General features: G+C 42.5%; 1 protein-coding gene across 3 annotated transcripts in view; it reads right to left on the bottom strand.

The window, feature by feature from the left end:
• Positions 1–22,201, bottom strand: part of HPS4 (HPS4 biogenesis of lysosomal organelles complex 3 subunit 2) — a 1,290,848-nt gene that overhangs the window by 513,829 nt on the left and 754,818 nt on the right. For all 3 annotated transcript variants that reach the window (XM_044068472.1, XM_044068471.1, XM_044068473.1), the window contains exon 7: positions 12,161–12,255. In XM_044068472.1, coding sequence (XP_043924407.1) covers positions 12,161–12,255 — 95 coding nt within the window. The remainder of the gene's footprint in view (positions 1–12,160; positions 12,256–22,201) is intronic.

The following is a 22,201-nucleotide window of genomic DNA, read 5'->3' as shown; positions in this document are numbered from 1 at the left end:
TTGGGTATCAACGGGATTGGTGGAAATGCATAGAGGAGACCCGGAGGCCAATCGTGTATGAGTGCGTCCCTTGGGGCTTCTTCCAGAGGGGGAATCAGGGCACAGTAGCTTCTGCATTTCATGTTCATGTGACTGGCAAAAAGGTCACAGCAAGGCTGGCCCCACCTGCAAAATATTCTGTCCGCTATTTTTTTCTTGAGGGACCACTCGTGGGGCAACAAGATAGCCCTGCGGAGCTTGTCTGCTATCACGTTGGATTTCCTCAGGATGTGCATTGCCAACAGAAAGCGCTGGGTGGAAACAGCCCACTGCAATACTCTGAGAGCCTCTCGACAAAGGGGGTAAGACCTGGTTCCTCCCTGTTTGTTCAAATACCAGACCACCAACATGTTGTCTGTCTGAATCGCAATTGTACCCAGAGGAAGAAAGTCCTGAAAGTACTGCAACACCAAAAGTACTGCTTTCATCTTCAGGACATTGATATGCAGATGTTGTCTTTTGATCGGTCGATGTGCCTTGGGCCGTCTTTCCCTGAAAATGCCCCCACCCACCCTAACAGGGAAACGGCCGTGATCACTGTGGCCGCTGGAGGGGGTAGCACAAATGGCTGTCCTATCGTGACATGAAATGAGGTCAATCACCACTGAAGGTCCTTTTTGCAGGAATTTGTGATCATTATAGTGTGAGACATGGGAAGCTCTTGGTAAGACCACTGAGTGAACAACAGCCATTGTAGTATCCACATGTGCATACGAGCTAGTGGTACGGCTAGAACTGCTGCTGCCATCATGCCTAATAATTTCAGAACTTCTGATGCTGGTGCTCTGTCTTTTGATATTAGAACCCTGACGAAGAAGAAAGACTCTTTCTATTGGAAGCCTTAGTGTGGTGGTGGTGGTGTCCAGCTCTGCCCCGATAAAAAACGATATGCTGCGATGGCGACAAGGCAGATTTTACTGAGTTGACTGTAATGCCCAGATGATTGCAGAGTGACAGAGTGGACTCTCTGGCCTGAATGAGTTGATGCCTGGTGGTGGCAGTAAGGAGCCAATTGTCTAGGTATGGAAACACCTAGAATCCTAGACACCTCAGGTGAGCCATGACCAATGCCATGCATTTGATGAACACTCTGGGAGCTGTAGTGAGACCAAAGGGCAGGGCTCGAAACTGGTAATGATTGGCTCCCAGCCGGAAGCGCAGGTGATCCCTGGATGGTCTGGCCATTTTTATGTGGAAGTACACATCTTTGAGATCAATCGAGCACATCCAATTGTCTTTCCCTAAGAAGGGAAGTATAGACTGAAGCGTGACCATCCGGAACTTCTCCTTCCTTACGTATTGGTTCAATCTGCTGAGATTCAATATGGGTCTCCAGTCCCCAGTCTGCTTTGGAACCAAAAAGAATCTTGAGTAAGTTTCAGATCCTGACTGGTTGGAAGACTCTTTTTCTTAGCAACGTTTGGACCTCTATTGTTGCTTGTTCCCTGTAACTGGGTGGAACATCCAGGATTTTTCTTATGATTTGGAGGGGGTGTGGCAAATGGAATGAAGTATCCTCTGGATATGATACTTTGTACCTAGATGTCTTTTGTTATTTTGAGCCAGGTGTCTGGATACAAAGATAAGCGACTCCCAACTGCCACCAAAGCACTGACAGGGATTCCCAGAAGAGTGATCTCTGTCACCCTGGTGTTGAGGACCCCCTCTGCCACGAGGGCGGCATCTTTCATTATTGCCCCCTCCTCTACCTCTGGAGGGGAGTTCATCACGTGTGCCCTGAAAGGCTCCTTGGGCTTTTCGGAACCACATTTTTCCTCCCCTTTGACCTTTAGGGTAGGGTCGAGTAGGGGTGGAAAAACGGACGCCGACAGTAGACAGTCTTTCCATCCTGTTCACACTTGGTTAAGGTTTCCTTACTTTAGGCCAGAAAAGGGACGAGCCATCAAAGGGAGTGTTCACGAAGGATGACTTGAAGGGCTCCGTGAAGGAACACAAGTGCATCCAGGAATGTCTCCTAAGAGCAACTCCTGTACCCGCTGCCCTACTCGTTCCATCAGCTTGCATAAGAGATGAGGCGCATGCATGAGTTGACTATAGAATTGAGGGTAGCAAGACAGGCGGCAACTTTTGTCGGGAGCTCCTGCAGCTACTGTACCCTGAAGAGAATGTCCTAGCTCCTTAAGGAGATCTCTTTGTAACCTGGTAAAATGGGTTAAATAGTTGAGCAAACAAAGAGCAAAGGTCGCTGAACTAAACATGCACTTCCCATATCTATCCATAATTCTGGAGTCTCTGTTAGGAGGATGGATAGACAAGGAAGTCTCTGACATTTCCTTTTTGGTGGCTGCTGCCATCACCATGGCATCAACTGGAGCACCTTTTGTTAAAAATGTTTTGTCAAGGGGGGGCAGAAATTAATTTATTAGGCCTCCTAGGGACAGGCTCCATAGTATCCGGAGACTCCCATGCCCTTCGTGAGACCAGCTGCATCAGCTCATCGAAGGGAGGAGACACCCAAGAGGTGGAAGGCTGAGACCCGAAAGCCTTCAGGAGAACTGACTCATCCTCAGTAGGGCTTCTGGACCATCAGTCACCCCTCTGTCTAAGGATTTCAAGTATCTCAGTGAATGAGATATCCTCAGAGGGGGACCGTGGGGACCCTTCAGACTCATCTAAATCAGTATCTGATGTTAGAGACTCCTGTGGGGAGTCTAGATGTTTCCTCTTACATAATCTCTTCCTGGGAACCTCATCAGTGGGAGCTTCTGGTGAGGTCTCAGAAGAGCAGGGGCCACCCAATGGGGCTTCCTGAGGCTTTGGGTCTCTACGCTTGGACAGGATGTGCAAGGCAGAAGCAGACACATGCACTTTAGGGGAGGAGGAAGGCAGGCCTGAGGTCGAGGATGTCTTAGGAGACATAACTCTCCTCATGGCATCAAAAGCACCTCTGCTCCAATGCGAGGGAGCCGACAGATCCGAAGAAACCGTCGACATGCCCGGCACCGGGACAGTGGGCTCCGAGCCAGAGGTAGGAGCTGAGCTCATCCGAGCCGAGGCCCCGAGAGGCAGAGATGGAACAGACAAGACGGTCCGGTCCGACTGTCCTCCCCGGACCCTACCAGAGAGTGTCAGCTCCTAGAGTCCTTGATAGGCACGGAGGACGTCAGAGTGCATGGAACTGAAGACACTGGGGCAGGCATCGACTCCGAGGGTTCTACTAACATCAGGTCTGACCCCTCTGGCTCCAAAGGACCAGCATGGCTTGGAGGAGGAATAGTTTGAGCTGGTGCAAGGGTCTTCGGTTCCGATGCCATTTGGGTCGAATCCGATAACATTTTTGCCAAAGCTAGTGCCAATAACAGCTTCTGCACCACACGATCCACATCCAGATCTGACAGGCTGACAGAGGATCGAGAGGAGTGTACCAAAGGGGGTACTGACTGAAGTAATGGACTCTTAGGTGCTTCGGACACCAGTTTGAATACTGGGGACTGGCTCCGAAAGGAAAAGACTGTCAGCTCGATGGCAGTGGAGCCAAAATCGAGGACTTTTTAGATTTCTTTGAGTCCAAAGTCTTAGAAGACTTTGAGGACTTGCTGGATCCATCTTGGTCACTCAAAGCTTCTTGAAACAAAGGCTTCAACAACCCTCTATGAGTTTTCTCTTCCTTTCCTGAAGGACCCTTGAGGAGAAGGAATAACAAATAGCACAACTGTCTTGCAAATGCAGAGCTCCTAAACAGTATACACAATTTACGTGGCTGTCTGTTACAGACATCTTTTGGCCACACTTTGGGCATTTCTTAAACCCAGACTTGGGGTGTTTGTTTTGGTCAGTCATAATAATCCAGGAAAAATTACTGTCACCCAGAAAAACTCAACAGTAATATTCACACAAGCCTAAATAAAGCAGCCTAAATCACACACACACACAAGAGTATATAATATAAATGCAAACTGACAGAAAATGTCTGTCTAAAGCACACAACAAGAATTCAAGCAGGCTATGCAATAAAAGAAGATAGCTGCTGAGAAATACCAAAACCTTATCTAATCTATAACAATACACTGTTCACAGCAAACTTCAACAGTAACAAACTACTAAGCATTATCTAAAAAATTCTAAGGCTAACACACATATATTAATAACTATAACTATCTAGAAATAGGAAAACATGAGAAAAAAGGTCACTAATAAAACACACTATAATATCAATAAAGATTTTAAAGTAGGCCAAACAAAAGGCCAACTAGAAAAAGTTTTTAAAACACACAATGGGAAGAGTTATAAGTGTGTAAACACACACCAAAAGCTATAAGAGCTTTCTAAAACTTAACTAAAATACCTAAAGCTATCTAACTAGCAAACATTTTGAATAATAATGAAAAAATCAGTTTTACTGGCCCGTGCTAAAGCAGAACCTCTGATGTGTTGCAGCGGCAAACTAGATCTGAGGTAATTCCAGGTGCATCATGGGATAGGGACTTGGCTTCGAGCTATTTGAAGACCTCGAGCTTTGTAATTGGCCGTATCAGAGCCGAGGGATCAGCTCCGAACCCATCAGTAAAGAATGAACGGAGAAACTGAAAAACTTCACATCTTTCATTTCCTTGTCTTGGAATCAAAGGAAGGGAAAGCCCACCTACTTTTAAGCTCAACTTCTGAAATCCCTTGCAGAAGAATTTGTCTCCGCATGCATGACATACTATAGACCCAAAGAGATCTGTACTTTATCCTGTCAAGTACTGCTGTCAGTCTTTGATGAGCAATTAATCCTACTATGTCAGGAACACAGCAGCTGCCATACAAAAGACACGAAAGATGCAGAACTTTTCCACTGTCTTTATTGCAGAGAGGAGAACTTAACACTCCTCTTTCATAGCAAAACAAATCAATTAGAACACTCAGGGGGTTCAAAGACAGTTGTACCTCTTCTGATAAATTTACATAAACAGCATCACAGTACTGAAATGCTAAGTTTTAAATATTTGTTATTTATAATAGTTTATATATTAAGATAAATGTAGCATCAAAGATTTCTGTGACATCTAGAGAAAATTCAGAAAATATTTTTTTTCTTGCAAAGTATCAACATATTCACAATTTTCAAGTTTCCCACTACCACCAAACACACACAGGAGAACTGCACAGAGAGACAGGTGTCAATTTATCAACTAGGTGCACTGATAAGGTTTTTTAAAAGGTCTTCTATGCTTTTTTTTTGTGACGTTTTTCTAGAGGGGGGTGCATCTCTGGTATACACAGATCCATGGTAAGAGACTCCCACTGACTGAGTCAGTCCTTAGAGTGGTAGAGTACATGAGCATTTTCTAGTCCACAAAGGAGATGTGACCACTGATGGCAACCATACTGTACAATTGAGTTTACTTTAACATACATTTTTCTATGTGCCCTTGCGTTAAAACCATTAAGAAAAGGAAAGAAGTGCTTTAGCTGTGTACAAATACACATATCTAACTGTGTCTGTCTTTGTGTGTGTGTGTGTGTGTGTGTGTGTGTGTGTGTGTGTGTGTGTGTGTGTGTGTATATATATATATGGATCTACTTTCATTCACTGAAAACATTTCACTGAATTTCAATTCACCCTCAACAAATCACTGAAAGCTCAAATCACTGAAAACTCATTTCACTGAATTAAGTACTGTTGGGCAAATAAAATGTATATGCCCTTTTCTCCACTGTAGTGCAATCCTGAAGTTAGTGTGTATATATATACTATGTGTGTATATTACAGTGGGGGTGTGGGGGGCATAGTCCCCCACCTAGTTAGCTTTTATATTTATGAATCTCATTTCACTGAAAACTAACAATATAAAATCAAAAATAGGTGGGGAGTTGTGCTAACTATACATACTAACTCCAACAACGCACTACAGTGGGGAAAAGAGTATATATGTTTTATTTGCCCAACAGTACTTACATTCAGTGAAATGTGATTCGGTGAAATGAGTTTTCAGTGATTTGAGCTTCCAGCAATTTGGTGGGAGTGACCTGAAATTCAGTGAAATATGTTTTCAGTGAATGAAAGTAGATTCATATGTGTGTGTGTGTGTGTGTGTGTGTGTGTGTGTGTGTGTGTGTATATATATAAATAAAATGCATATATGTATGTAGAATGTATAATACTATCTGTGGGATGCAGTACAGTGTGATTACATCTAGACAGAAATATGCAATAGATATTCTTGTAAGTAGTCACACATGCACTGAAATATGGATGTGCACGTGTGTGTGTGTGTGTACATTATACACATATATACTGATACAATGAAATATATACACACAGGTTTGTGTTCATGCATGTGTGTATTATATAATTATCATCATCCTAATCAACCTCCTTTTTCCTACTTTCTACATGTCCCAAATCTTTTTCATCATACTAGTTATTAGGCTCCACTGTAATGGTTGTTCCATTCCACATTTTGTAGGATCTTCATGTTTTCATAGTATCTTAGGACAACAAAAGTGATGTACATATAATTATCCCCCACCCTTTTCTTTTGGGAAGCCATAAAACATTCACTTGCTAATTCCTAGTCAGTTAGAGAACAGTAACATCTTAGAGTGCTGTGAGTTGTGCAATATGGATGCATACAATTCATTACTTATAATAAAGTTAACATAGTACAGTTACACATTATTGATATATACATTCTAGTAAATGTTTAATGTTTCACTTATTCACTGTCATACATTGGCTATGTGTTGTACATGCACACTTTGCCACATGTTTTTATGGCAGTAGTTTTTACTTTGTATTACTAATTGCATGTATTACTTATTATCTTTACCAGTGTAGCCTGGGTCATGGCTGAAGAGTCCTGAGACCAGTTCACTTTCCTGGTTAACAAGGCATAAATAAACAAATACAAAATAGAAAAAAAAGGGAGGTAAACATGACAAAAATAATTAAGGAACTAGTAAAGCACGTTTTAATTCTGCATCATTCACAAGAGAGAAAAAAACTTCCCACTAAAGGCATTTATTTATTTATTTTCCATTTGTTTACCGGGTTAGTCCAACTGGACACAAAGTGACTGTTTTTAGCGAAGGCCCGGGGAGAAAAGCTCCAAATACATAGTAAAAATATTATAAAAAATAAAAAATTATATAAACATATCTATTTTGTACAACATATAAAAGTAAAAATCAGTTTTACAATTGATGCAGCATACAGTGGTTAGAATATTGAGAAACAATTAAATAAGGTATTATACAACAACTATAGAATTGCTTGACCATAAATTCAAATAGAAGTTCCCATAGACAGGGTCATAAAGTAGAAATCTTAACTATAAATGTGGCCTAAACACCTGGTTCACGGTACTATGCTCTAACTGAAACTGCACAGTACACCTGTGATCTAGGGATGTTGAAAGTCTGGAACAGGTGAAATTAGTCTTGTTCTGTACAGGAACATATCCAAGTTTTGAATAGGAGATCTTTTAGTAGAGATTTGAAAGTATGTTTACTATTTAGACATCTAATGTCAGGGGGTAGAGAGTTCCAGGCCTTAGCAACTACATAGGAATAAAGGGATTGGCCTGAGCTATGTAAGCAATTGGCAACAGTCAATAGGGTGGTATTGGAAAATCTTATTTGACGCGCAGTATTATGGAAGGTTAGCAGACCTGAGAGGGCACGTATTTTATTTGGTTGGTATAGAAGTTGATGGGTCAGGAGAAGTTGATTGTATTTTAGTAGGTTAGGGAGTTCTAACCATCCTAGTTGTCTTAGGGAGAGGCAGTGATGAGAACGAAACTTAACATTGGTTTCAAATTTTGAGATTTTACTTTAGAAGGTAGATAATTTCAGAAGGTTAGATTTGTTTAGGTTAGTTAGAACTGGGGAAGCATATAGTAAGGTGGAGAGTAGATGGGTACGAGAGATAGTGATTCAGGATTCCTGTGTGAGAAAGTTCTTGCAGCGGTAGAGTGAACCCTAGTTTTTTATGAACTTTGGCAATTGTTAGTGCTACATGTTTGCCGAACTTTAGGTTTTGGTCAATAGTTACACCTAGTAGCTTGGCTTGGCTTGGGTTACTGGTGTGATAAGGGTATTGTTGGAGGATGTTACTGAGAATGGCAAGAATTATTTCTACAAGCTAAGTACAAAGTTTCACTTTTACAAAGGAAAGAGCACTGGGAACAATGACCACGCTTAAAAGTGCCCACCTTCCCTTCTTTACTTGAAACTTTGCTCATATCATTTTCTAAAATGTTGTTCCATCCTTTCCTATAAATTAATTTGAAATGCTCATCAAAAATCCCTTCTAGATCAGAAGTATTCTTAAACCTGTTCCTTTCTTTCTCAAGGATACCCCCTATTACCCCTGAGTCACCACTTAAATCCATCACAAAGGCTTTGTCCAAATCATTAGCTTGTAAATCTTCTCCCGGTTCCCTACTCGTAGATGGGGGTGTCACGGCCAGTACAAATAAATTATTTGGACATTACGATCATATGAAGGATGAAGGTAATTTTGTTTCTAAGGTATACAGGAAGGAAACATTTTCCAGTTCATATTTTTTTATACTAGCGCACACCCCCCATATCAGAAAAAGGGTACAGTAAAGGGACGATTTGTACTCCACTGTAGAATGATCAGTAAGGACCAAGATTTTTTAGTAGAATGCAAGCTATTGACTTCCATGTTTCTGGATAAGGGTTACCCTGAGAGCTTAATAAAAGATGTTGAGCATGAAGTAATATAGGGAAGGAAAGGTAGATTTGCGCCCATTTTAGGGCTGTAGACACCCCCATCTATGAGTAGGGAACCACGAGAAGATTTACAAGTTAATGACTTGGACAAAGCCTTTGTGGTGGATAAATTGATTTGTAGTTCTAGATGCAAACATTTTTTTTTCTTTTTATGTGGGCAAAACTGAAAGGAAATTAAAAACTAGGACATATGAACATGATTACGACAAAGACTAAATGTACTAATAATGCTTTATATAAACACAAGTTAGTATGTCAAGATGCTTGTTTTTATTTTTTTTTGTTTTAGAAGTTGTGCCAAAGGACACTGGGGGGCCCATGGGAGACAGGATTGGAGTACAGAGAATTATTTTGGCAGTTATATCTTGAAGCTACAAAATTGCCAGGTTTAAATGAAGCTGTCTCCCTGGCCCCTGTTTTAAAGCTTAGACCAGCAAATTTATAGCATGTTATTTTTATTTAGCCCTCCAGATGACATTATTATGACTAAAGAACTGTTTGCATTCTGTATTAATCTTTATGAGGATTTTACTAGAATTTTACATTTTTTGTATTTATATTTTTATTAATGAAACAAATTTTAAGTATTTATATTTCTTAGTTATAGTTTTTAGATATAGAAAATAAAATTTAAGAAAAAGTTTTGTGTATTCTGCACATTTTGAATCTGTCAATTAGCATCTGACTGGTTGTTTTATATTGTTGGCAGTATAAATAAGGCTGGAGTTAAAGAGGTATGCATTCATCTGATGAAGTAATTATTCTGACGAAAACGCATTTTAACTTGTTGGGCATTTGTGTGTGTACTGCTGCTGTGGATCACCTTATTTGGAGTGTTTATTAAACATACTTTATTTGGCATATTGGGTGTTGCTTCCTGACTCCTCATATTTCTTATTTTTCTAGTTACTTCATTTTGAGCACTTTTTCCTGCCATTTGGTGTTTTTGTGTCAATTCCTTTAGAACTACAAAAGAGTCCCTTTACAAAAGTCTGCTATTTACCTACTTTCTTCTGATAGAAGTAGCTAACAGCTATTTACAGCACAGAACAAGCTCTGACAGACAATAAATGAGGTTCACTCAATGTAAGATTGAAGCAGCTCTGTTACAGAAGGAGTATTAGATGAGTGTTTTACACTCCTGCCATTCTACCTTAATGTCATGAGAAAACACCACTTCCTTATATCAAGCATAACATATATAAATAGGATTTGAAATGTATTCTGGGAAGAAGGGCTGAAACAAGAAAACAAGACCACATTACCAAGGCAGGCCCCGTTGGCAGCCATGTTGTGGGAAATGCATTAAAATCGTAAAATAAACACTTGGGAGTGATTTTGAGGATTAAAATAGTTCAGAAAGGAAATATACAATAAAAAAAAATGTTATTTGAGTGTGAAGGTTGAGTTTTCCTTTAAGTTGTTTTACTGGTCTTCTATCAGCCCCTAAATGTCACAAATTAATAACTTCTGATATAAAGTATATAACAAAAATCTCTAACACATTTAACAATCTCACACAACTTGAGGCACTCCACAACCCAATCACTAATCCTCAGTCTAGATATTTTTGTGCTGTTACTATGCTTCTGTCTCTAGACGGCTTGGTATCATCTACTTCAAGATATGGCATTATGTCATCTTAATAGACATGGGATCTGTACCACATCTGAAATCCCTTCACCAAGACGAACCCCTTCAGAAGGTTTTTTTTAACATATTAATGTACAATATGTGACATACCAGGACATCAAAAGATGATGTATACACTCTCAAGCACATCTGCAGGGCCCTCATCATAGAAAAGTCACACTAGAGTATCTATAGTCATCTGCCAGACCTCAAGTTCTAAATGAGCTGATAGTTATTAGGGTTTGAGGTAGGCAAAGCAGTGTAGTACTAGACTTCATGCTACTCCTTCTCTCAAGAACATATATAAGCCCTTCAGGTGACCAATACTTCCTCAAAGACCACTCCACCAATTAAGAAAAAAATTGTTTCAAAACATGCAACTTTTGCTGCTGCTGGAAATCTAAACTGTGTGTTAACAGGTTAAGCTTTGCCAGTACATAACAAAAGGATCTCCCAGCAGTTGTGCCACTCACCGAGGTCAGGTTTGTCAAATAACTATTCAGACAACCTGACCAACCACATCACATCATCGTTTCCCCACGCTGTTGTATCAGGGAAAATGCCCTTCACCACTGATACGGAGATATAGTGGGAATGGTTATAAGCACGTGTGCATATTAAGATGGGGCTTTTGTTTAATCACTAAAGTGTCATTTTATTCAATTGTGATTGAAGAAATTCCACTCATTTAAACAACGGCACTACAACTGTTTCTTTCAACTCACTGTACCTACATTAATAGTACTGGAAATGGGCTTATTTCACTGTTGTACCGCTTTGAACAAGGCGAAGGCTGAATACATACACATGTGGTTAAGAGGCATTTCTTATTTACTTATACTAGCTCTGTGGCATAAATGGATAAAGAGTTGACTACTGCCCAAGTGACCAGAGTTCCAGTAACTGCTCAAAGTACCTGACAGTGTTGTCAGGGGGAGATGGGCATGCCCACTCTAGGAGGTGGGGGTTCCAGCCAGCTTGCTGATGTTCCAACTCAAAGCAAATGCTTTGCCAGCAGCAGCTACCCAAAGCAGGGGTGCACCAAAGCTAGTGATGGCAGCCATTGCCAACAAATGCAAAGGAGTATACAAACACATAGAACTGAGTGACTTAGATGGTCTCTGCAGTAATGCAAGTGCTTCCATCACCACCAGGGGTGGGGATGGGAGGTTACGGCCAAAATATATATTGTTATCTGCAAGATGCAGACAGGAACACAAACAACCCTCACTACTTCTTGCATGACAGCTTCCGCTAAGCAGTTCCTACATCTGTGCAGTACTAGCTACACATCCTTTGAACAGGAGCAATGAATGGGCTGAATGTAATCAGCAAATGGCTTGATGGTTGTGAGGCGTGAAGTCAAAAAGACATGGCAAAAACAAACATATATTATTACATATATTTTTTTCAGTCTACTGGCATGATGGATTTATGCTGAAGTTCATGAATTTCACTTTAGGAGATGAACTGCTCAAGTCTCTCCCTCAATTCCCAGTCATAAAGTTTCATACCATTAATAAACTGGCTACACATGGTTATTACACAAATTATTTCATGCACACAAAATAGCATAACTTCTGTACTTCAAAGACAGTGTGCTATGGTCTCCCAAGGTCTTGCTTTGACTTATTTAACACATGGTTGGTTAGTACTTATGTAAAAGAAAGTCACACAACTCACTTAGCTATCACATAGAGCATAATATGGTTATGCATGCAACATTCTTCGGGAATACTGTGCAATGTACTTTATCACACCATGAAATAAAGAATATACCTACTGGCCTCCATACAGAATACATCCTCCTAATACATAAGGACAACGCTGACAGGTCTGTAAAATGAGAGCTGCTTTCAGTAACAGTAGAGGTTCTACCTATAGAAAGCAAAAAAAAATTTTATTTTTGTTACTCTCCTACAATGTTATAAACTATCAGTTATGGTCTCCACCAGTGTTAATGGCATCACTTTAGTTTCTCTCAGTGCTAAACTGTCCTTATACTGCCAATCTGGCTTCTCACAAATAACACTGTATAATTCACCATGATATCTTCAAGGCAGAGACCTGCACCAATGTAACAAAAAAGAAGTTATGTCCTTACCATAACGTTCCATGTGGAGTGTTCATCTCGCCTTGGTTATTACACATGGGTTCGGAGCCGATCCTCGGCTCCGTGCCGGCCGACTGCAAGCTCTGCATCGAGAAGAAGCTCGAGGACATCTAATACCCACAATCCCCCTCTGCCTTTACCTCAGATCTAGTTTGCAAGCAAACCAGACATAAAGCACGCACACATGCCAACTATATACATAAAAGTACATATATACAAACATACCAAGGGTATGATAGTAACACTAATACTGCAACAGCAGAAGGAGAATACTCCAGACCAGACACCAAATCGAACGTTCTTCCTAAGGGTGGGAAGGGTGGGAGTGTAATAACCAAGGCGAGATGAACACTCCACATGGAACGTTATGGTAAGGACATAACTTCTTTATGTGAGAGTGTTCAATCTCGCCTTTGTTCTTACACATGGGTAGCGTCCCTAGCTCCATGATCCTGAGGAACTCAAGGGAGAACGTTCTTGAGCACAGTGGAACCAAAGGTTGCCCAACCCTGTCCACTTTGTAATGAGAGATAAATGTATGTGGTTTAGCCCAAGTAGCAGCCGCACAAATAGTGTCTAGTGGTAAGCGAGCTGCGTGAGCCAAAGATGTAGAAACTGATCTGGTGGAATGTCCTTTGGGTTTTGCTGATAATGTTTGGTCAGAGGCTTCATAAACATATGTGATACAGTCAGTTAGCCATTTAGAAAGAGTTCGTTTCGTAACTGCAAGACCCTTTCTGCTGTCAGCAAAAGCTACAAATAGTTGATCAGATTTCCTGTGATCTTTTGTTCTATCCAAATAAAATCTGAGTTGTCTATGGACGGCCAGTTTGTGCAACATATACTCCAATTTATTAGAGTGGTTCTTAAAGAAGGTGGGTAATTCAATGGACTGATTAATATTACTAGAAGAACAAACTTTGGGGAGAAAGGATGGATTAGTGCGTAGGGATACTCTGTCAGAATGAAATATTAAATAAGGATGTTTGACAGAAAGGGCCTGAAGCTCAGACACTCGTCTAGCAGATGTAATGGCCACTAGAAATAAAGTTTTCCATGACAAAAATTTCAATGTGCAACTTGAAGCTGGTTCAAAGGGTGGCAACATCAATTTAGAGAGCAACAGGTTTAAATTCCACGGTGATGTCGGACTTCTGACTGGTGGTCTGATATGAAAAGAACCTTTTAAAAAGGCTTTACAAAGTCTGTGAGCCATAATAGGCGCACCACATTCCTCTACATGATAGTTAGAAATGGCTGCTAACTGTACTCTTAAAGTAGCCGGGGAAGCTCCTTCATGAAATAGTTCAGTCAAGAACTCTAAAACCTTGTTTAACGGAGCTGTAACAGGGTCCAAATGATGTGACTCCGCCCAAAAGACAAAACGTTTCCACTTACTGGTGTAAGTCTTTGTAGTGGAAACTTTATGAGAAGCTACTAAAATATCTTGAACCGCCGATGTAAGGGGAACCGACCTGGCTAAAAAGGGAAGCGGAGCAGCCAAGCTGCTAGATGGAGAGATTCTAGAGATGGGTGAGGAACTCCTGACGAGTGAGTCAGTAGATCTGGCTCTGGGTCCAGCATCCAAGGTCCCCGAATGCGGTGATGCAATAGAAAGGGGAACCAAATTTGACGAGGCCAGAACGGGGCAATGAGAATAATAATCCTCTGAAGGTTGTTGGCTTTCTGTAGAAACTTTGCAATCAGGGGAAATGGAGGGAAAGCATATAGGAGACCCGGGGGCCAATCGTGCACCAGCGCGTCCCTGGGGACTTCCCCTGGGGGGGGTAATAGGGCAAAGTAGCTCCTGCATTTGGCGTTCATTGGAGACGCAAACAGATCGCAGGTAGGCTGGCCCCATTTGCGAAAAATCCTTCCCGCAACTGACTGTTTGAGGGACCACTCGTGAGGCAATAGTATTGCCCTGCTCAGCCTGTCGGCTATGACGTTGGATGACCCGGGATGTGCGTTGCGATCAGAAAGCGACCGGTGGACTCTGCCCATTGCCAAATTCTCATGGCCTCTCTGCATAGTTGGTAAGACCTGGTTCCCCTTGCTTGTTTATGTACCAGACTACGGACATGTTGTCTGTCTGAACTGCAATGGTCCCTGGAGGAAGAAGGGGAGCAAAGTGTTGCAACGCCAAAAACACTGCCCTCAACTCCAGAACATTGATGTGCAGATTGTACTCCAGATTGGTCCATTCGCCTTGGACTGTCTGTCCCTGAAAGATGCCCCCCCACCCTATCAGGGAAGCGTCCGTGGTTATCGTCGCTGACGGTGCGGGTAGCACAAATGGTCTTCCGCTGGATAGGTTGCAAGTCTGTAACCACCACATTAGGTGTGATTTGCATGTTTTCGTTATCAATATTTCGTGAGTCAGTGGAAGTTGTTGGAATGACCATTGTGCAAACAGAAGCCATTGTAGCACTCTCATGTGCAGCCTTCCTAATGGTATCGCAATGAGAGAAGCTGCCATGAGACCCAAGACTTTCAGAACAATTTTTGCCGGTGACTTTCTGGACGACAGCAGAAGGGAAATGTTGATTTGAAGTGCTACTATTCTTTCTGTAGGAAGTTTTAGAACTAAATGATGCGTATCTAATTCCGCTCCTATGAATAAGATATGCTGTGATGGCTGTAGCAAAGATTTTTCGAAATTTACTGAAATTCCAAGGTGTGTACAAAGTTGTAGGGTGTAATCCCTGGCTTGTATCAGTTGACGCCTGGTGGTGGCAGACAGGAGCCAGTCGTCCAGATACGGAAACACTTGGAATCCTAGGCGCCTCAGATGAGACGCTACCACTGCCATGCATTTGGTGAAGACTCTGGGGGCTGTAGTCAGACCAAAGGGCAGGGCTCGAAACTGTTAGTGACTGGCTCACAGCCGGAAGCGCAAATGATCTCTGGACGCCCTGGCCATTTTGATGTGGTAGTATGCGTCCTTCAGATCTATTGAGCACATCCAGTCATCCTTCCGTAAGAATGGAAGGATCGATTGAAGCGTGACCATTCGGAACTTTTCCCTCTTGACAAAGGTGTTGAGATGGCTTAGGTCCAGAATCGGCCTCCAGTCCCCTGTTTTCTTTGGAACTAAAAAGAACCTTGAGTAAGTTCCGAATCCTATTTGGTCCGCTGGGACTGGTTGGATGACTCTTTTTTCTAGCAGCTTTGAAATTTCTGTAGCTGCTGGGTCTCGCAGATGGGGTGGTACATCTGGGAGTTTTCTCTTTGGAACAGGTGTGGATAGAAATGGGATTTTGTAACCTCTGGTAACAATGCTTTTTACCCAATTGTCTGAAGAAAGGTTTTGCCAGGCCTGAGGGTATAAAGCTAAGCGACCCCCGACTGCCTCCAGAGCAGGACAGTCGGGCCTCCTCTCAGGAGTGCTGAAAAGGTTTGCCAGGGAGGTTATCCCTGTCACCTTGGTTTTGCGGACCCCCTCTGCCGCCAGGGCGGCGTCTTCCACCTCTGCCCCCCCCTCTGCCTCTAGAGGGGGCATCACCCTGTGTGTTTGGGAAAGATCCTTGGGGTTTTCGAAACCACATTTTCCCACCACGTTGCCCTTTGGGGTACGGTCTGGAAGGGGTGGAAAACGGACTCCGACAGCAGACAGAGTCTTTCCCTCCTGTTCACACCGGGTAAGGGTCTCCTTTACTTTAGGGCCAAAAAGTGTGGCTCCATCAAATGGGGCGTTAGTAAAGGAAGACTTGAAGGCTTCCGCAAACGAACATAAGCACATCCAGGATTGCCTACGAAGGGCAATCGCTGAAGCCGCTGCCCTACTCGATCCTTCGGCTGCGTAGGATATCAGCCTCATGGACGAGTTTACAATGGAAGTAAGGGTGTTGAGATGCGCTGTAACTTTCTCTGAAACAGCAGCATCCGTAGTACCCTGGAGGGTATCTCCCAACTCTTTGACTAGATCCCTCTGTAAACGTGTAAAATGAGTCAAATAGTTCAGGGAACGCATAGAGAAAGCCGCTGAACTGAAAATGCGCTTCCCGTATCTGTCCATGGTCCTAGAATCTTTGTTAGGCGGATGGACAGATGAGGAAGACTCCGACATCTCCTTTTCGTGGCGCTGCCACCACCATGGCGTCTACTGGAACTCCTTTGGTGAGGTAAGCCTTGTCCTGTGGTGCCGTAATGTACTTATTTGGCTTCCTAGGGACTGGTTCCACCATGTCAGGTGTCTCCCACGCCCTTCGAGCAATCAACTCCATTAACTCATCGAAGGGCGGAGTGACCCAGGAGGAGGAAGGGCGAGCACCAAATGCCTTCAGCAAAACTGACTCATCCTCAGAAGGGGGGAGGGTTTGCCAGTCACCTCTCTGTTTTAGGATCTCCAAGATGTCAGAAAAAGAGACATCTTCTGAAGGTGACTTAGGGGACCCTTCTGACTCATCTAAGTCAGTATCAGATGTCAAGGATTCTTGTGGAGAATCCAAGTGTCTCCTCTTACACAATCTTTTCCTAGAGACTTCTTCGTGGGGAGCATCGGAAGAAGCCTCCGAGGAAGAGGGGGCACCCTCCAGGGTTGGCTGAGACACTGGTGCCCGACGCTTGGACGTGGCCGTGGGTGCAGAGGAGGATAACGGTCCTTTGTGGGGAGGAGAAGCTGTTCCTGCTGATGTGGTTGTCTGGGTAGACAACACCTTCCTCATGAGGTCGAAGGCCCCCGGGTCCCGAGTCGAGGTATCTCCCGGTTCCGAAGAAATGGGAAGAATCCCCGAAACAGGAACCGAAGGCACCGACCCGAGGACGGAACCGAGTCGATCCGCGCCGAGGCCCGAGAGGAGCGTCGAACGAAACATCGGTCCGACTCTCAGTCCCGGAACCAAGGATGGATCTTCGGCCCCGAGACTCCAGTACCGGATCGGATGGAGTCGAGGTGAACGGTGCCGACCGAGAAAAGGACGGTTCTGGCACCGAGGGCTCCACAATCATCAGTTCAGCTTCTTCCGGCTCCGAAGACTGGACAGGTCTCGGAGGAGGAACAGATGGAGATAGTGGCAGGCCTTCAAGTCTCGACATCAACTGAGAGGAGACCGAGATAAGCTTGGATAGGGCCGTATGCTCCATCAATTTCTGCACCACACGGTCCACATCGGTGTCGGAAAGGGCCCTGGAAGAACGAGTCGAAGGGATCGAAGACGGAGCCGACCTCAGCAGAGTCGGTGGAGGGAGCTCCGTCACCGGTTCCAAGACTCGAGGCTCGGAAACTGCCAACAGTTGAACACTCGGCCCCGAAGTCTGTGGAACCGGTGATCTAACTTTGCCGAAGAGCTCGGAGCCGATGACTTGGGCTCCGACGTCTTCGATTCCCTCGAGGATTTGGATGCCTGGTCTGAAGCATCCAGAGCCTCCTGGAAAGAGGGTTTCAACAAACCTCTGTCCATCAGTTTCCTGCGCCTATCTGTCATGACCCTCCCACTAAAAGAGTGACAAATAGAACAGTCCTCTTGTAAGTGGAGAGGGCCAAGGCAGTAGACACAGGAACTGTGGTTGTCCGTGACCGACATCTTTTGGCCACACTGGCAACGTTTGAAACCAGATTTCATTTTCTCAGACATAATGAAGTAAGAGAAAAAAAAACAGTCAAGTCCAGTAACAGTCAATCCAGGAAAAACAGTCAAATCCGGTAGATATGCAAGTCCGTTTGTCAAATCCAAGTAGGGGTGGTAAGCCCCGAAAAAAACTCTATACCAGTTATATAGTTAAACTAAGTTAAACTAAGTTAACGGTACCGAGAATTTCTGTCTCTACTACACACGATACACTAACTACAATAACTATTGATCTTAAACAAGTTCTCTAGAAAATTTAACCAAAATAGTTAAAATCTTATCTGAAAACCCTCGAGCTAGCCTCCAGCGATGCGAATGCAGCAGCGGCAAACTAGATCTGAGGTAAAGGCAGAGGGGGATTGTGGGTATTAGATGTCCTCGAGCTTCTTCTCAATGCAGAGCTTGCAGTCGGCCGGCACGGAGCCGAGGATCGGCTCCGAACCCATGTGTAAGAACAAAGGCGAGATTGAACACTCTCACATCAGATGTTACCTCACGTAAGTTTTTCTGGCATGTTTAGCTCCATGAAATGATTCTTCTACTGAGAAAGGCAACATTTTTCTTATGCCAGTAACTATTGCTAGCTAGCATGTGTCCTATATTTTTTTATTTAACGTTTCTTGACTGGGAAAGCCTGACTAGGAGAGAACCTATTTTCAGCAGAGGCCCAGGGAAAAACGCAACAGACGCATGTCTTTGGAATGTGGGAGGAAATCGGATTAACCATAGGAAACCTACATGAACACAGGGAGGACACCAGCCAAGGATCAAACTGGAGAACCACTTGCTGTGAGGTGACAACACTAACTGCTGCACCATTGCGCCACCCATGTAAAGTCAATGTTAATTTTTCCTTTAAGTGTCCACATTTTGAAAAAAAGAAAAAAACTGAAGACCCGAGTTTGCAAAATACAGTCTGCACTCCTAGGTTGCTCCCTTTTTTAAATTTCTTCAAACCTTTTGGGTATCTAATACCATGACAGGAATGGACTCCATTCCTAAGTCAAAGTACAATTAAAGTTCATGAAAGTAGTACTGTTTCAATCTTTGATGTCAGCCAAAAGTGCTCTTTGCAGCACCCACAAAGTGCCCAGTAATGACTCCTCCTGTAATTCATATGGAGTTACATATATTGGCAACATAAAAAAATCTACAATCATGTTTAGATACAAGACCCATTGCTTCTACTACTACAGGAACTGTCTATGTAGCTTTCCTCAACATTGCTCTTGTTTCTGCCTGCAAATCTTGATATTTTATGACTTTCTCTCTGTACGCAAGACACTGCAGTCACTGGGTGTAGAGATTTCAATGATCAATGCTACTTTTGTCTTCTTTTCATGGACCACTATATCTGGTTTGCTCGTTTTGAACAGTTGATAATGGGTGATCCCACGTGATGTACACAATCATTTTCTATGATGCTTCATGGCTCATGTTTCCAATGTTTTTCAGCCACTTCAATACCATAATGTTTGCACAATTCTCAGTGCAACAGCCTTGCCACATTACTATGCCTTTCAGTATACAATCCTTCTGTCATTAGTATGTCGCAACCAGCAACAAAGTGCAACTGTTTCCAATTCTGTTTTACAAAACCTACATTTTTCTCTTTCTCCCACATGTTTATTTTATTTTATTTTATTTTATTTTACATTTGTTGACCGGGCTAGTCTAGCTGGATACATGTCCATTTTCAGTAGAGGCCCGAGGAGTTAAGCTCCAGAGTTTAAGAAGAAGTACATTTGCGATATTACAAGAAAGTAAGGGTAACAATATGCAAAGAGTACACACAAATTGAGCCAAAAAATTACAAGCAAGGTTATACAGTTAACATCATAAAAAAAATTTACATTTTAAAAATATATATATATATTTTTTTTTTTTGAGGGGGAGGTTGAAAAAGGGAGAGTGAGTAAGATAAGAGGGGGGTAGGGTTTCATGATGAAGGGATTTGTCTGATGGCATAGAGTGATTAGTCAGGATTAGTGCAGGGGCACATCAATTGAGATTTGAGGTGGAGTTTAATTTTCTTTTTGAAGAGAGATTTAGAGGGAATAGTGGTAAGTTCAGAGGGGAGCAGGTTCCAATGTTTTCCAACAGTGTTGGAAAAGAGGGAGTCACCAGCTTTGTTGTTTGATTTATCAATATTTACAAGTAGTTTGTGTGCAGATCTTAGGGATTTTAGGTTATGGTAGGGGTGGATAAGGGTAGATAGTATAGGTGTTTTGTCAGGTTGATGCAGAATTTGATGGGCAATGGTTAATTGATTGATTTTAAGCTGGTGCTGAAATTCAAGCCAGCCTAGTAGTTTTAGATTGATACAATGGTGGGTTTTGAATGGGTTGCCTGTAGCAAATCTTGCTATATTGTGGTAAGAGTTCTCTAATTTCAGAAGATTTTTTTTGATAGGTTTGTAAATATGGGGGAGGCATAGAGGAGGGGAGAGATAAGGTGGCTTTGAGCAATAGTAATTCTAGAGTCTGGAGTGAGGAAAGGTTTGATTCGGTAGAGAGAGACTATTTTTTGTTAGTATTTTTCAAGGTGTTGTTTATATGTGTATCAAAGTTAAGGTTGTTATCTATGGTAATTCCTAATAGTTTAGTCGTGAGGTCTTGAGATATAGGTGTGCCATTTTTAGATGTTATTGTAAAGTCTATAGGAGGAGATTTACTGGAGGGTGTAAAGAGGAGGAGTTTGTTTTTTTTGGGGTTAAGTAGGAGACCACGTTGGGAAAACCATTCTTCAACGGAGTTAAATATGTGTTGTGTAAGGGAGTGAAGATTAGGTACTGTTGTGGCTGAGCAAATGAGTGTGGAATCATCTGGATATTGAATGCATGTAGCTTGTGGAACTATTTGGTGTAGGTCATTGATAAACAAAGAAAACAGAAGGGGACCTAATATAGACCCTTGGGGAACACCAATGGTAACAGGAAGCTGTGAAGATAGGGTGGATTTCCAGAGAACTGCTTGGTGTCGGTCGTTTAAGTAGGATTTGAACCAGTTAATGGGTTGGGTGTCTAGTGACATAGATTGGAGGATATTTATGAGTATTTGGTGGTTTACCATGTCAAACGCTTTTGACAGGTCTAGGAAGAGAGCTGAGGAAAGTGTGTTGTGGTTACGATTTTTGTTGATGGTGTCTGTAAAGGAGAGGAGGGCAGTGGTGGTACTATGGGATGGTCTGAAGCCATGCTGGGTATTATAAAGTAAGTTGTATTTAAGAAGATGGTTTAGCAGTTGCTTGTGTATACATCTTTCCATGATTTTTGATAAGGGAGAGAGTAGGGCTATAGGGCGGTAGTTTGAGAATTCAGTAGAATTTCCACCCTTGTGAAGAGGGATGATATGAGATATTTTCCAAAGTTTTGGGACATATCCCTCTGTGATGGTTCTGTTTACGAGTATGGAAATTGGGTAGGCTATGGAACTGTCTGCTAATTGCAAGTATTCTGCGGGTAGTAAGTCAGCAGAGGGGGTACAAGGTTTGAGTTTTTTGATAAGTGAGAGTATGTAGGCTGTGGGGACAGGTTGGAAGAGAAAAGGGGGAGGTGGCTTTAAGTCATATTTAGATGTAACTGTGTCATTTGTAGAGAGTTGACTAGCCAGCGTATGAATTGTGTCTGTAAAGAAGGAATTAAAGTCGTTGGCAATTTGGTTGTGGTTCATTGTGTCAGAGCCTTGTGGGTTGGGTGTGGTAGGTTTACTAGGCTGTAGTAGTTCATTTATATTGGCCCAGAATTTTTGTGGGCAATTTTTGCGAGTTTGCTGAGATTTTAGGTAATAGCTTTTCTTATCGGTCATTATGGCTTTTTTGGTCTGATTTCGTAGTAGTTTGTAGTGTTGGTAGTCTGTTGGGTTCTTTGTAGAGCGGGATTTGTTCCAGATCTTGTTTCTGAGTTGGATTTTCTGCTTTGTTTCTACTGAGAGCCATGGGGCAGATTTGGTTTTAATTCTAATAGATCGAGTGGGAGCGTGATGGTAGGGGAAGGTATTTCAAGGGTGACCAGTTACAAGCATAAAGTTCATTTCTAAAGAGTTCCAAATTCAATTTCTTTTTGGTTCTGAGTGTTCTAGTTATGCTTTGGGTAGGGGGGTTAGTTTTGAGCCTGATAATGTAGGTAAGTAAGTGATCACTT

This window comes from Protopterus annectens, chromosome 4.part0 (assembly GCF_019279795.1).
Source record: "Protopterus annectens isolate FY-2018-M chromosome 4.part0, PAN1.0, whole genome shotgun sequence".
Classification (NCBI taxonomy): Eukaryota; Metazoa; Chordata; order Ceratodontiformes; family Protopteridae; genus Protopterus; species Protopterus annectens.
This window is presented reverse-complemented; position numbering and strand designations above follow the sequence as displayed.